The following is a 12235-nucleotide window of genomic DNA, read 5'->3' as shown; positions in this document are numbered from 1 at the left end:
TCTTCTTCTTCTTCTTCTTCTTCTTCTTTTTTTATTTTTATTTTTATTTTTTTTAGGGATTACCCTTACCTTGGGTAGAAAAACTTAAGTACTACGTTTGCAATATTTTTAAAATATTTTAACAACTTTTTTGTGCCCACTAATAATAACTAGTAACAACTTGTTACTTTAAATTCGTTGTAAAAATATTATAAAAATATTACCTACATCATTTTTTGACACCAATATCCATGGTTATGTGATAAGACAAAATAATTACATCAAGGAAAAATCCGAAATTGGCGGAAGTTGTGCAGAAAGCGGGGACTCGTAAGTCATAAGTACTTGACCAAGACTTGTGGAAGCACACTAGTTACAAAATTATGAATATAATGTATGGAACTCATTAAATAGTATTTTATTTGGAGAAAAATTATTGAAGCTTGGAAAAAGCTACCCAATTAAATTATATAACAATATATACCTCTGCATTTTGTCGAAAGTATATATATATATGTGTCGGTTCCAATTCAAACTTAAAATTCTTTGCTTTCACATCATTTCCCCTTTCTCACGGCAATTCAAGAAAAAATCATAATTCAGAGAGGAAAAAATAAATCTAAAACGCCCCTTCAAATTGAAAAAAACAAAAAAAAAAACACGAGATCCTCTATTAACCTTCACTTTCATCACATAACTTTTTCACAGTTTCAAATTCGAAGTTCTCTACATACTCAAAAATTTTGTAATTTTGTTTACAGAGCTACAGTATAGCTCTTTTAAAAAAAAAAAAAAATAGCATCCCAGTAACTCAATTTTATAGGTTCACTCTCCAAAATTTCAAGAAAATTAGGTATAACTAAAGATTCTCTTGATCTCTTCGGCAAACAGCATCGCATATGGGGTTGGACCTGCTTCATTTCAACTGGGTCTTAATAGGCATTTTATAAGGGGTTGGACCTGAGGTCATCAGTTTCTTTCTTTCTGCTTCAATTTCAATCTCAATAATTGTAATTTTATATAGTTAATCAATGCATTTGTACATATGTGGTTGCAATTTATACCAACCACATTAACGGTATACTAATACGATTAATATTGATAAATGGTCTGTGGATATGATAACTTGAAGATACAATGAACTAAGCAAGCCCTGTTATAAACATGCTAAACTATTGCACAATGAATGGGAACATCCGGAAAATCCCATTACTATGAAGTCCTCACACAAAGACAATAAGCACTTATGGGAAGCAATGACGAAGATGCCAAATGAGAAACAGCTCTTAAATCCCAAAAAAGCCGCTGTAATAAGAATGAAAAAGCTCACCTTGAAGGAAAGCAGGAAGCTCACTTTGGTGCCAAATATCTTAATCTGATGTGACTTTTTACATTGCTTTCTGAGAAGATTCGAGTGCTGAATTGCACTGGATATCTTTTGTGTATACATTTGTGAGGGCAAACAGCAACAGAACAAATATAACTTGGGCACTCACTATTCCAAAGTGACTGATGCTATTACCAATTTCCATCCAACTTCCCGTGTTCTGGACCTGATGATAACATATCACAATAGTCAATACGGTGCCTACTTTAATGTACAAAGTCTTTAGCCTAAACCCCAACAACCATTTCTCAATATAAGGTGATGATGGTGATAATGGGAACTTAATTTTATATTTCAACAAGTAACCTGCCACTTTCTTTTCAAATATATACATATCAACTTGTAAAAGACAAACAAATATTGATCAACAAAGTCATAATAGCTTATTAAGCTAGAAAACTGGAAATTTTAGCGAGACAAATTAATGGAATTAGGTAGCTTTGGGTTTGTTAGGTTTAAAAATGCATGATTAACCTGACACCACACATTATAAATTACCACTTAGCCTAAACTATTAAGGAACAGTGAATTTAATCATTATTCTAATACTCCCCCTTCATATATGGACTTAGACTCCCAATTACTAAGCAAGGTCCAATATGTGAGATTTTTCATCTTTTACTCTTTTAGTGGACATAACATTTAAGGAGGGTAAGTGCCATTTGTTCTTATGCGAGAGAGAGAGAGAGAGAGAGAGAGATCCATTTGAGCTAACTCATTTAAAGGGAGGAAGTGACATTTGCCCTATGAAGCATGGGTGCGTTTTGGGACTCGGGTGCGGGTGCGGGTGCGGGTGCGGGTGTGGGTGCGGGACTCGGCAATTTTTGAAAAAGGTGGCTGCGGGTGCGGCGGGACTCGGCAATTAAAAAATTATTAAAAATATTTTTATTTATATTTTCTATATATTTTTACAATTAAAATATTCTTAAAAAATATATTACTATGCCTTAATTCACAAATCAAAGAAAGAAGAAGGCAAGAAACACAAAACAAAACACAAAACCAAAAAGAAAACACAAAAAGAAGCAACAAATATTCAAAATAAATTGAGGAAGGACAGATTTAGGGTGTTTGGGCCTCATTCAAAGCCGATTTCGGCCTGTTTCGGCCGTTTCGGTATGCTTTGGCCGTTTTGGTCGCCGGCCGATACGACCCGATTCTGGCTGAATCTGCCCGGTTCGGCGCGAATCCGTGAAAAAAAAAAAAAAAAAAACTCAGACACGGCACCGACGCGAGGGCAACCGCTTTGGACTCGGGTGCGGCACCCTCCCAGCCGCGTCCGTGCTTTCTAGCATTTGCCCCCAAAGCTTAAATTATTAGGAAATAATAAATATAATCTTTTTAACTATTATTCTAACAATATACCACACACACATACACATATATAAAGAGAGGAAGTGTCATTTGAGTTAGAACTCATTAGAAAGTAGGCATATCTGCATAATCTAAAATTACAAGTAGAGCCATTTCATTTACATAAACTAGGCTAAGCAGTCAGCGCCATTCAATTTTACTACAAAACTTTATCAATAATCTTGATTAATTGATAGAAAGTTTTTCTGAAGCTAGATGATGGGAAATTTCCAGACCCACTAATTACATGGATTTGCAAGATAAAAAACACGCTAAGCTTAAATAATGATTACACAAGATACACTTTTCAAATTTGATTGCCAAAATGAGATAATCTATCTAAATGAGTAACATGGTACCAAATTAATTTTATATGTAATGCGTTTAGAAATAAGGACCAATGTAAGCAGAGCTTCATTTGGTAAAGAAAAAGTGTAAAGAAAACAGTTCTTACCAGGAAAAAGAAGTGAATGGTCATTACGTCTGAAAATGATATAACGAGAAAATAGCATCCCAAACGTGGAATTTGGTGTAGTTTGGTTATGGAACTGAAAGCACATCTGCATTTTGGCTCAAAACAAGCAACGTAAGAATATAACTTTTAAGAGATTGATTTGGAAGCACAACTTCCTCAGAAAAAAAAAAAACATTGAGATTGATGTAACTAACATATAGGTTATTGATAAATAAATTTAAAAAATAAATAAATAAATAAATAAAAACTGCAAAGTAAACCAGTATGATCAATAAGCTAAAGAAACCAAGACTCTTGCCTATCTAGATAGACAATCCATGAAATGGTTCTTGCCGATTAAATAGACCATGTACAATGACTATTACTGTAAAGATAAAATAATCCTCAATAATGCTAGTGAGGCATTGTCTTTATGTTTACATCCCATTGCAAACTGGAAATAAGTTACCAAATAGAAGAATTGGTGTGATCAAGTCTGTATTTTGCTAATATGGAAAAAGTTATAACTTTACTTACATGACAAGCAAGAATGGTATAAATAGCTTGAATACAAGTAGGGCTGCCATCAGAAATGGCTGCATTTTGAAAGCAAACCATATCAGCTCAGTAACAGATTTCTAACAAGAAAGTGATACATGTTGTAAGGAAGTAAGTTCAAGCTTTACTTACGCTGAACACAGTAATGAACCGATAGACAGATGAAATCTCAAAACTAGCAATGCTTGCAAAATTTCCCGTTCCAAAGAAGGCAACATTGAATAAAACCATCTAAGGAAACACATAAGAGCCATTACCATTAGAGACACATGCATGAAAATATCTTGACCAATTAAATTAAGACACTGATCCAAACTATGTCAACTCCTTTACAATCAGGAGATTCATACCATGAAAAAGAATAAAAGAACATGCATTGCTGAATTTTATGCCAGGATAATAATTAAATTATCAGTCCAACAAAGAAGCCAGCCAAGGGAACATAGGCACAGTTGCCAAGATTTCATCTCACTCTCTCTGCCTCTAGATTCTTTGTAAATAAACAAAGTTTTGATGTTTAAATGAGAGACACAAACCAAAAGAAAAATCTTACCCAAACCCAAATCCTATTACTAGTTTAAAATCCCACTTACATCAATCCCTGTGTATCCTATCACAAAAGAAGTTTATAGAGCCAATTTCTGGAAAATTCTCCATCAAACTTCACAGTTACGAAAGGATGAATATTAAATAGCCACCAAAAGAAAATTCTAAAAGTAAAACCTGACAGGTGATATTCTTACAAAATTATTTCTAGACCATTTATTACATGGAAAGTACTAAATTTAAAAATTTTAAAAACATTACATGTAAAAAACTGAAACTTCATGCAACTATCTCTGTACCTATCCTAGAAAAGAAAAAATGCTGAAAGAACATCTACTCAACCCAATTACACCAAGTCTTAATCCTTACTAGATAAATATGGTCAAAATTGATGAAGATTAAGAAAGGGATATGTGAAGAGTAAAAAAGGGTGACTTACAAAGATTAAAGGAATCCTCACATCAGATAGCTGCAAGCATCTAGTATCATGATCAAGAGTGAGATGATCCTCCACAATTTTTGTTGAAGACGATGGTTTTTTAACCTTACTTAGGTAAAGAACTGTGTTTTCAAATAGTATCCATGCCATTAGTACAAGAGCAAAAGCACCATAGAAGACAGCTTCATATCTGCACAAATTTCACGAGAAGAAAAACATGAAAAGAGAAAAATGAATTTCTGTTTTTCATATAGCTGTTAAATAAGGAGTACCATTGCAGTTACTAATAAATGAGATATACCCAATAGATAGAAGAAGGAACGGAGGTGCAAAACCTAGAAATATAGAAGTAAGCCGAGACAAGAGGCCATTTGCTGAAAATAATGGGAGAACCATCGAAAAACCTATGATAAAAAAAATAATTAAAAAAGAAAAAGAAACTAACAGGTGAATTTAGACAAAGACATGTAATGTGCGGCAGTATATGCCTCAAGCAGTGGAAACTCAGAAACAAGTAAATATAAAATAAAAAAGGGGAGCAAACATGTAGATATGAGGAGCTTCGACCATCGAATAAGAGAACAAATTAGATTTTGTAATATATAATAACACAGTATTGATAATGAACAATGCAGATATGTTTCAAGTATCCAAATTAGAAAGCTAATGGTAATGTGTGATCGGGGTTGAGCATGATCATGCAGTGGCAGAACCGTGAGCCTAATTGTTCTACGGACTGTCAACTGTAAATATGGATCATCAATCAGATGTAACATCTCAAAGACAAACCATTTCAAGATATATGGATTAACACTACAAAGTTCATCTCCTATTACTGGATTTAACAAAAATTGTGCTGTTTCCTACATGAACTCTCATATTACCTTTGATGTTGCCTACTTTCATAAACATCTGTAAAGCGTGAGTTTCAACCATATACATACATACTGTTTTTAAGCATATACTCCACACAAAACTACATGCAAAGGATCTAGCACTAGCATTTTACTTATGGTAACAAAAAATCCATTGCCACAACCCTCTTCCTTTCTCTGTGCTTGAGACATGCTTGTAAAAGTAATAGGTCAAAAAGCATGAAATGAGCAGAGTTATATACAGGACAAGAGAACAATTGGGATTTGTAGAAGAAAATCAGAACTTGAAAGGATAAGAGTTAAAGTCAAAACTTTATGTTAGATTAGTTTGGTGTTTTCTGCATGGAAAAAGCTCAGTAAAAGTAGTAAACATTAGCAAAGAAAGACGAGTCCAAGAGTATACCAGCTATAGACCAATTTATCAACTGGTGTACTGCAAGCAGTTCTTGCTTTTCTGTTCTGTGAGACGTTGATAAAGACACCATAACTGAAGATAACCCAACCAAAAGTGCCTAGTTTTCATTTATCAAAAATAACATCATTAAATCAGTACAGTTATATCAATCATTAAGCTTCTAGTCCAAATGGAAGGTATAGGCATGCTATGCACCTGTAAATGAAAGAGCATGGGAAACTTGGGTCTCTTCACTCCATGATTAGAGATGCTCAGCCAGAACTTATTACCTTCAGCATGCAGATCGAGCCACCTTGCAACTAATCCTATCAAGATAATCATAGCTCCACTTGCAATTCTGCATAAGTTATTGTTACCACACAAACATCATAATCATGATCAGTCAGATATAGATTAAAAAATAAAAATAAAAACTATGAACTCACGTAGTTTATAGAGTACTAAGTACACTTTCTTAATTGAATATCTCTGTTAAGTTTGTAACACCCAAAAATAAAAATTGCAACCTACATTGTTACTTTCTGTTGGCCCTAACTCAACAGTCTGATTTTAAGAGTGAGGGATCATCATTGTTTGCATTTGTAAGAAAGCATGTGGGTATATGATTTCAAAAAATCATCTCATAAAAATTTTTCTGTTTGAATTTTCTTTTTCTATTCCTAATATCAGTGAGAAAAAGTACTGGCCAATTGACTTGGCTTCACACTCCATACACGTACCAATGCCATTTGGATTCATAACATTTTTTATTTTCTTTGAAACGAAAACAGGAAAGGAATAGCTTTGTTAGCCCCTTCCCTTTAGTTACTATATAGATGTTATAAACTTAAAATAAATAAGGTGAAATTGCAGCCTTTTTTAATAAGTTATATGAAGTTTTATTAGAAAATAGAGAGAAGCTCTAAAAAGGAAGATTCACTAGAATGAACATACACTATTCAAAAAACAACATGAAATCAACTTAGATAGTTAGATTTACAGGACACCCCCCCAATCATCATAACAGTACTGTGGGCTGAGACTCCTGATTGTATTATGTGGTTAATTTATTGGGAGCAGAGTATCCGCACATTTGACAGAGTAGAGAGCTTTACATTGAAACTTAAGAAATTACTACTTTCTCTACCCTGCTTATCCACATAAACCATTTAAGTTGATGAAATTCATTGTACTGACTCAGCTTGTGCTAACTATTCTTCAGTCCCTTTACTATTATCATTATAGGTTAATTTTTCTTCTTTTTTTAAGTAAAATTGAAAAGCCAAAGAAGCATTTTCATAAATTTAATACAGTTTACAACAAACTTAAACACAGTCATTCATTCCCACAAAGCCACACTATAAAAAGGACAAACTCAAGGAAAGCGACTTACACCAATTGATTATTATCAGGAATTTGTGCTGGCATCAAAGTAAATATGGACAAAAACCAACATGCAATGCAGACAAAGATTGGTATTCCAGATCTCCATGGAATTGACTTAAGAAGATATAGAGAAGCTATGGCCCCCATGATCAGGAAGCACCAAGTGTAGAGCTTCCTGTCAGTGAAGCTATTCACCTGCACAAAAAAATCATTGCTCAGAATGCTAGTTTAGAACTTTATCATTGCTAGAACAGGTCTATAAATAGTATGTTTGATATCCATACCAGAAGTTCTAGAATGAAAAGTGCCACAGCACTGGTGGCTACAAGTTTAATGATATACTTGAATTTTCTTCCACGTAAGTATATCCATAATGCTCTTATGGACCAATATTCATTAATTATTCTGGTCCACAAGAATACCGTCATTGTAGTATATGCATGGTAAAGGGGAGGAGAGTGCTCCAGAAAAAGTAGAATAGAAAGTGCTCCCATGAAAAGACATCCACATAGGTTTATCTGTCAAAACAATGAGATGTATGAGATATGTCTGCAAATGATGAGGTTTAATTTATACCCGGTTCCTTTGTTTCTTTTCCTACTCCTAATACTTTTTGTTTTCTCTTCATTTTGGTTCTCATTTTGCTTCATTTTGAATGATCAAAATGCAGCTTACAAGAGGTTAAGCTTACAGGGACATTACCTTTCCAGTATAACTTCTCTGACGAGCTGCTTGCTCCTTTCTTGATATATTTCCTGGCAGTGAAGTATAAGATTGCAGCACATGGAGAAAAAGATATATCATCCAACCAATATACCCAAGAGTGATTATGGTCATAAGCATCAGCCAGTCATAAGTTTGAAAATAATGAAGTCCTTCAAGCGCCAAGCTTCTGAGATTTTCAGATAGCTTCATAGCAGCTTCATAGTTTCTAAATGATATTAGATGCTCAATTTGATCCAGTACAGCAGAATAATTGGCCAGTTGCTTGAAAGGCTTGAAATAAAGTGAATTTAACTGCTTTATATCTAAGCTAGTCAAGAAAACTCATAAAAAATTAGAAAGCTCATTCCCTACCTCCTCCCTCTACATATCTCCATAAGAAAAGAAAAGACTAAATTATGAAGCAGACTTTAGAGCTTTTTTTTGAAGGAACAACAAGGTCAAAATAGAACATAATATGCACATCAAGGAAGAAATTTAATATGCACAAACCACATCCCCTCAAGAAAAGATAATTTGTTTTTCAATTAAAACAAAATAATAATTTGAAAGAAATTGAAGAATTAATGTTAAAATCTTCAAGAAAGTGAAGCCCATTAAAGTCCATACTACTAAGATATAAAGTTAATATAAGAAGAGGATACACGACTTGCGAAGAAACTGGTTGAGAACTTGCTTTGTATTTGATACCACAGCTTCAATTTCTTCCATCTGCACATTAAAAAAAAAAAAAAAAAATCTCTATCAATTATCTACCAATTAAAACAAAGGGTTGGATTGATTCAAATCATCACTGAAATTAAAGAACAAAACTCCATTTGCTTGAACATTATAGTGGAATATAAAACACTACTTCTCCATCCATTTATAATGAGTAGGATCAATGCAATTAATAACATGATACATCCTGTATCAAAAAATAACACGATACATCCATTCTCAATAATATGAAGAGGCATTTGCCACTATTTATTCTTTTATAGGTAAATACACCACCCACACACTGCAGAGGATTGAACCTATGACCTTGCCCTCCAGCAGAAAAACCTCAATCATGTTATGAGGGAATGCCATTTGGTCCAAGGACCATTGGCACATTTGCCATTTTAGATTACGATGAAATAAGTCATCTATCCACGAAAGCTAGTTGAACGTACCTCAATCATGTTTATGTAATCAAGGGGTAGACTTCCAACTGAGTTAACAGGGCATGGCAAACCAACAAGAGTGGACTGCCAGAAAAACCATTGAGGACATTAGACTAAGAAAACTGAAGGACAGACCTGAGGATTCAGGCCTGGAATGGAAAAATTCAAGAAAAATAAAATGTACAACCATGAGTGGAGCAATATCAGCTTGATTGACATCCACCCTTTCAATTTCATTAAGGCCCCATTCTACGGGTGTCGGTGCGTCATGCATATGTTCATCAACAAAACGAAAATTGCAATGAGAATGGTTGGTGCCTGATATTGGCTTGGGATTTTTAACACCAGCTCCCCAAGCAACAAGGGGAGTATCAGTGTTTGAAGGATGCCCATCTCCATGGCTTCCTGTGAGTGAAACCTTAAATTTGTCAGCATCTCATTTCAATATATCTAGCAAATTGTAGTAGGGGGAAAAAAGGGATTTAGGGACAGAAAATTAAAAGCCTGATTCAAGGCAAACAAAAAGAGAGAACATCTTAATCAAATGAACACTAAAACATCAGATGTCAAAGCAGATGCTGTTAATAGCATCCAAATTCAAGGCCAATTACTAGATGCTTTGAATTTTCTGGTCCAAACATTAATTCAAAAGAAATGCTCGGGTGGGGATGAAAATGGCATATTAATCCATTCTTGTGATATATTTCCAGTGCTACAGAATTCAGACCAATTATGCATGTCTTTGAAGAAGTGTAAACCTAGAGCAAGTCATGGAAGATGCAAGTTGCTTAAATCTAGATTAAAACCATTGAGTGCATGCAGTGAGGCAAAAAATAAAAAAAAATCCCAAGAAAAGAAATGGAAGTTTCTAAAAGTTCCAACCTTTGTCACTCATTCCATGATCAGCTGTAAATATATATGCTGTACGGTTGTCCTTAAAATGATCTTCAACCATATGATAAACCCTTTCAGCTATAGAGTCAACAACCTTTACATTATTGAGATAGATGGAGGAAAAGGGCCTATGTGCATGACCATTTGAATCACAACCAAGTAGGTGCAGAAATATTACAAGATTATCCTGTAGAAGTAACTCCTTCAACTTTGAGTCTTCATTGGACCTATTTAAAAGGCTCTGAAATTGATCAAAAGACCACTCATCCAAAAAGGATGCATCTGCATAACCAATAGTGATTTGACAAAGCATTGAATGAAATTGAGGATGATAGCAATTAATGTTTAACAATATAAGCATAATTCATCTGAAATTCTTTTCTCTTTGAGCACTTACTTGTTAGCTTATAACATTTACCAATCAAAAAAAAAATTGTTCAAAGGATGTACCAGTTGCAAAGTCTTCATACTCATGAGGATAGGTGTTCCATGTGCTGTGTGGCACAGCACTGCAGAATATTGGAACAATGTCAGGACTCCCAAAAGCAAATGTATGGCGGCTTTGATTAAATACTGAATCAAATTCGACTGGATTAGCTTTCCATCCTGTGTACAAGATAGAATATTTTAGCAGACAGAATGTGACACCAGCCAGTAATATGATTTACATGCATTAATGTTTCAGTGTAAAAAATGATATAATGTGAAAGATGCACGGGAGTTAATTTGGCTCAAGAAGATAGACAGTCCACCTTTTGTAACTGCACTTGGATCCTCATAGAAACCAGCGATTAGAGCAACATGTCCAGGTCTTGACTCTGTTGGAGGGCGTGCATGAGATACTCCCCACCGACCTTTCCCTTTAATAATGCTTCTTAAAAATGGAGCTCTGTAATTTCCTTCAGAATCAGGCTCAAAGAACTTGTCGGCACGCAAACCATCAGCTGCAATTTTTTTTTCCCATTCATAAAAGTTCTATATTTTATGAAATGTAGTACACTAACAGCATATCCAAATTTGCAATTAACTAAGCCTTAACAACCAGTGAATTATTACTAGTCCATTTTCAAAATCTAAGTCAAGAGCGCCAACTCTTGGACATACTAACCCTTCAGACTGCTCATATTAGATAAAACAACTCCAATACAGAAACTTTCGGATTTCAACCCTGTAAAGATTAATAATTTATACAAAGGAACTCTCAAAATCCCAAAACTTAATACACAATATTGAACAACTTTAGTACAAAATAGCACAAACTCAAATTAGTCACCTACATTACGTTCTATAAACAATCCTAACCCGACCCATCTCATATTCAATCCCATTTCCTAATTGGGTAATCTAAAATCACTAAACAAAGCCAAAAAACCATAGCAACATTTCACTGAGACAATTCAACAAACACATAGTGCGCAAGGTACTAATTGGGTACGTACCAACGAGAAGCACGAGGCGCTTGGCTGGGGCATTGAAGCGAGGAGTGACAGGGTCCATGCCATGAACAATGGGGGTCTTGAAGTAGATATCGAAGATACTCAGCATGTAAACAGCGTGAAGAATGACACCCAGAACCACAAGCCATGTCTCTCGCCTCTTCAGCCATTTTCTTCTTCTTGTGCTGGTGCTGGTGCTGGCTATAGTTGCTCTGCTTCTATCTATGTCCCTGTTGCCTAAGATCCCATCGCTACCTCCCATGTTTGATGCTTTTCGATTTGCACTATGTTTTCTATTTTTGCATTTTCCTTTTTTCTAAGTTTGTCAAAGGGCAATTAGGCCTCGATCTGAATCAGAGAAAAGTCGTTCCTAACTTCCAAAGTACATTGAAGAATAACGAAAAACCGAAGACAATCTAGTTCGCCTTTTTTTTTTTTTGGGAGTGTGTTTTGGGTTTACGGTTTGCTTTCAAATGCCCATTTGGTACATAGTGTGATAGTTATAAATGAAGCTTTTTAATTTCCTTTTTTTGGGGGGTATTTATAAATGAAGCTGGTTTGATACCATTTTACATTTACAAAGAAATTTTTTTTTTTGGTGAGTTTTAATTAATTTACTAATTGGATAAAACTTAGATAAATTACTTGGTTGTTGGACATTAA

At 34.5% G+C, this 12235-nt stretch overlaps 1 protein-coding gene across 1 annotated transcript; it reads right to left on the bottom strand.

The window, feature by feature from the left end:
• Nucleotides 1-921: 921 nt before the first annotated feature.
• On the bottom strand, nt 922-12033 carry LOC142631816 (uncharacterized). The gene is made up of 18 exons (XM_075806172.1): nt 11576-12033; nt 10889-11080; nt 10587-10742; nt 10125-10418; nt 9430-9647; nt 9252-9326; nt 8739-8805; nt 8074-8399; nt 7656-7889; nt 7379-7566; nt 6202-6343; nt 5995-6103; nt 5018-5120; nt 4717-4906; nt 3864-3962; nt 3711-3769; nt 3174-3279; nt 922-1532 (listed from the first exon to the last, which is right to left on the bottom strand). Exons 1-18 carry the CDS (start codon nt 11832-11834, stop codon nt 1368-1370), a joined length of 2982 nt encoding a protein of 993 aa, XP_075662287.1. The 5' UTR covers nt 11835-12033; the 3' UTR covers nt 922-1367.
• Nucleotides 12034-12235: the final 202 nt, after the last annotated feature.

The sequence above is a fragment of the Castanea sativa genome, chromosome 1 (genome assembly GCF_040712315.1).
Source record: "Castanea sativa cultivar Marrone di Chiusa Pesio chromosome 1, ASM4071231v1".
In the NCBI taxonomy this organism is placed as follows: Eukaryota; Viridiplantae; Streptophyta; class Magnoliopsida; order Fagales; family Fagaceae; genus Castanea; species Castanea sativa.
Note: the sequence above shows the minus strand (reverse complement) of the source record. Positions and strands in the feature narration are given on the sequence as shown.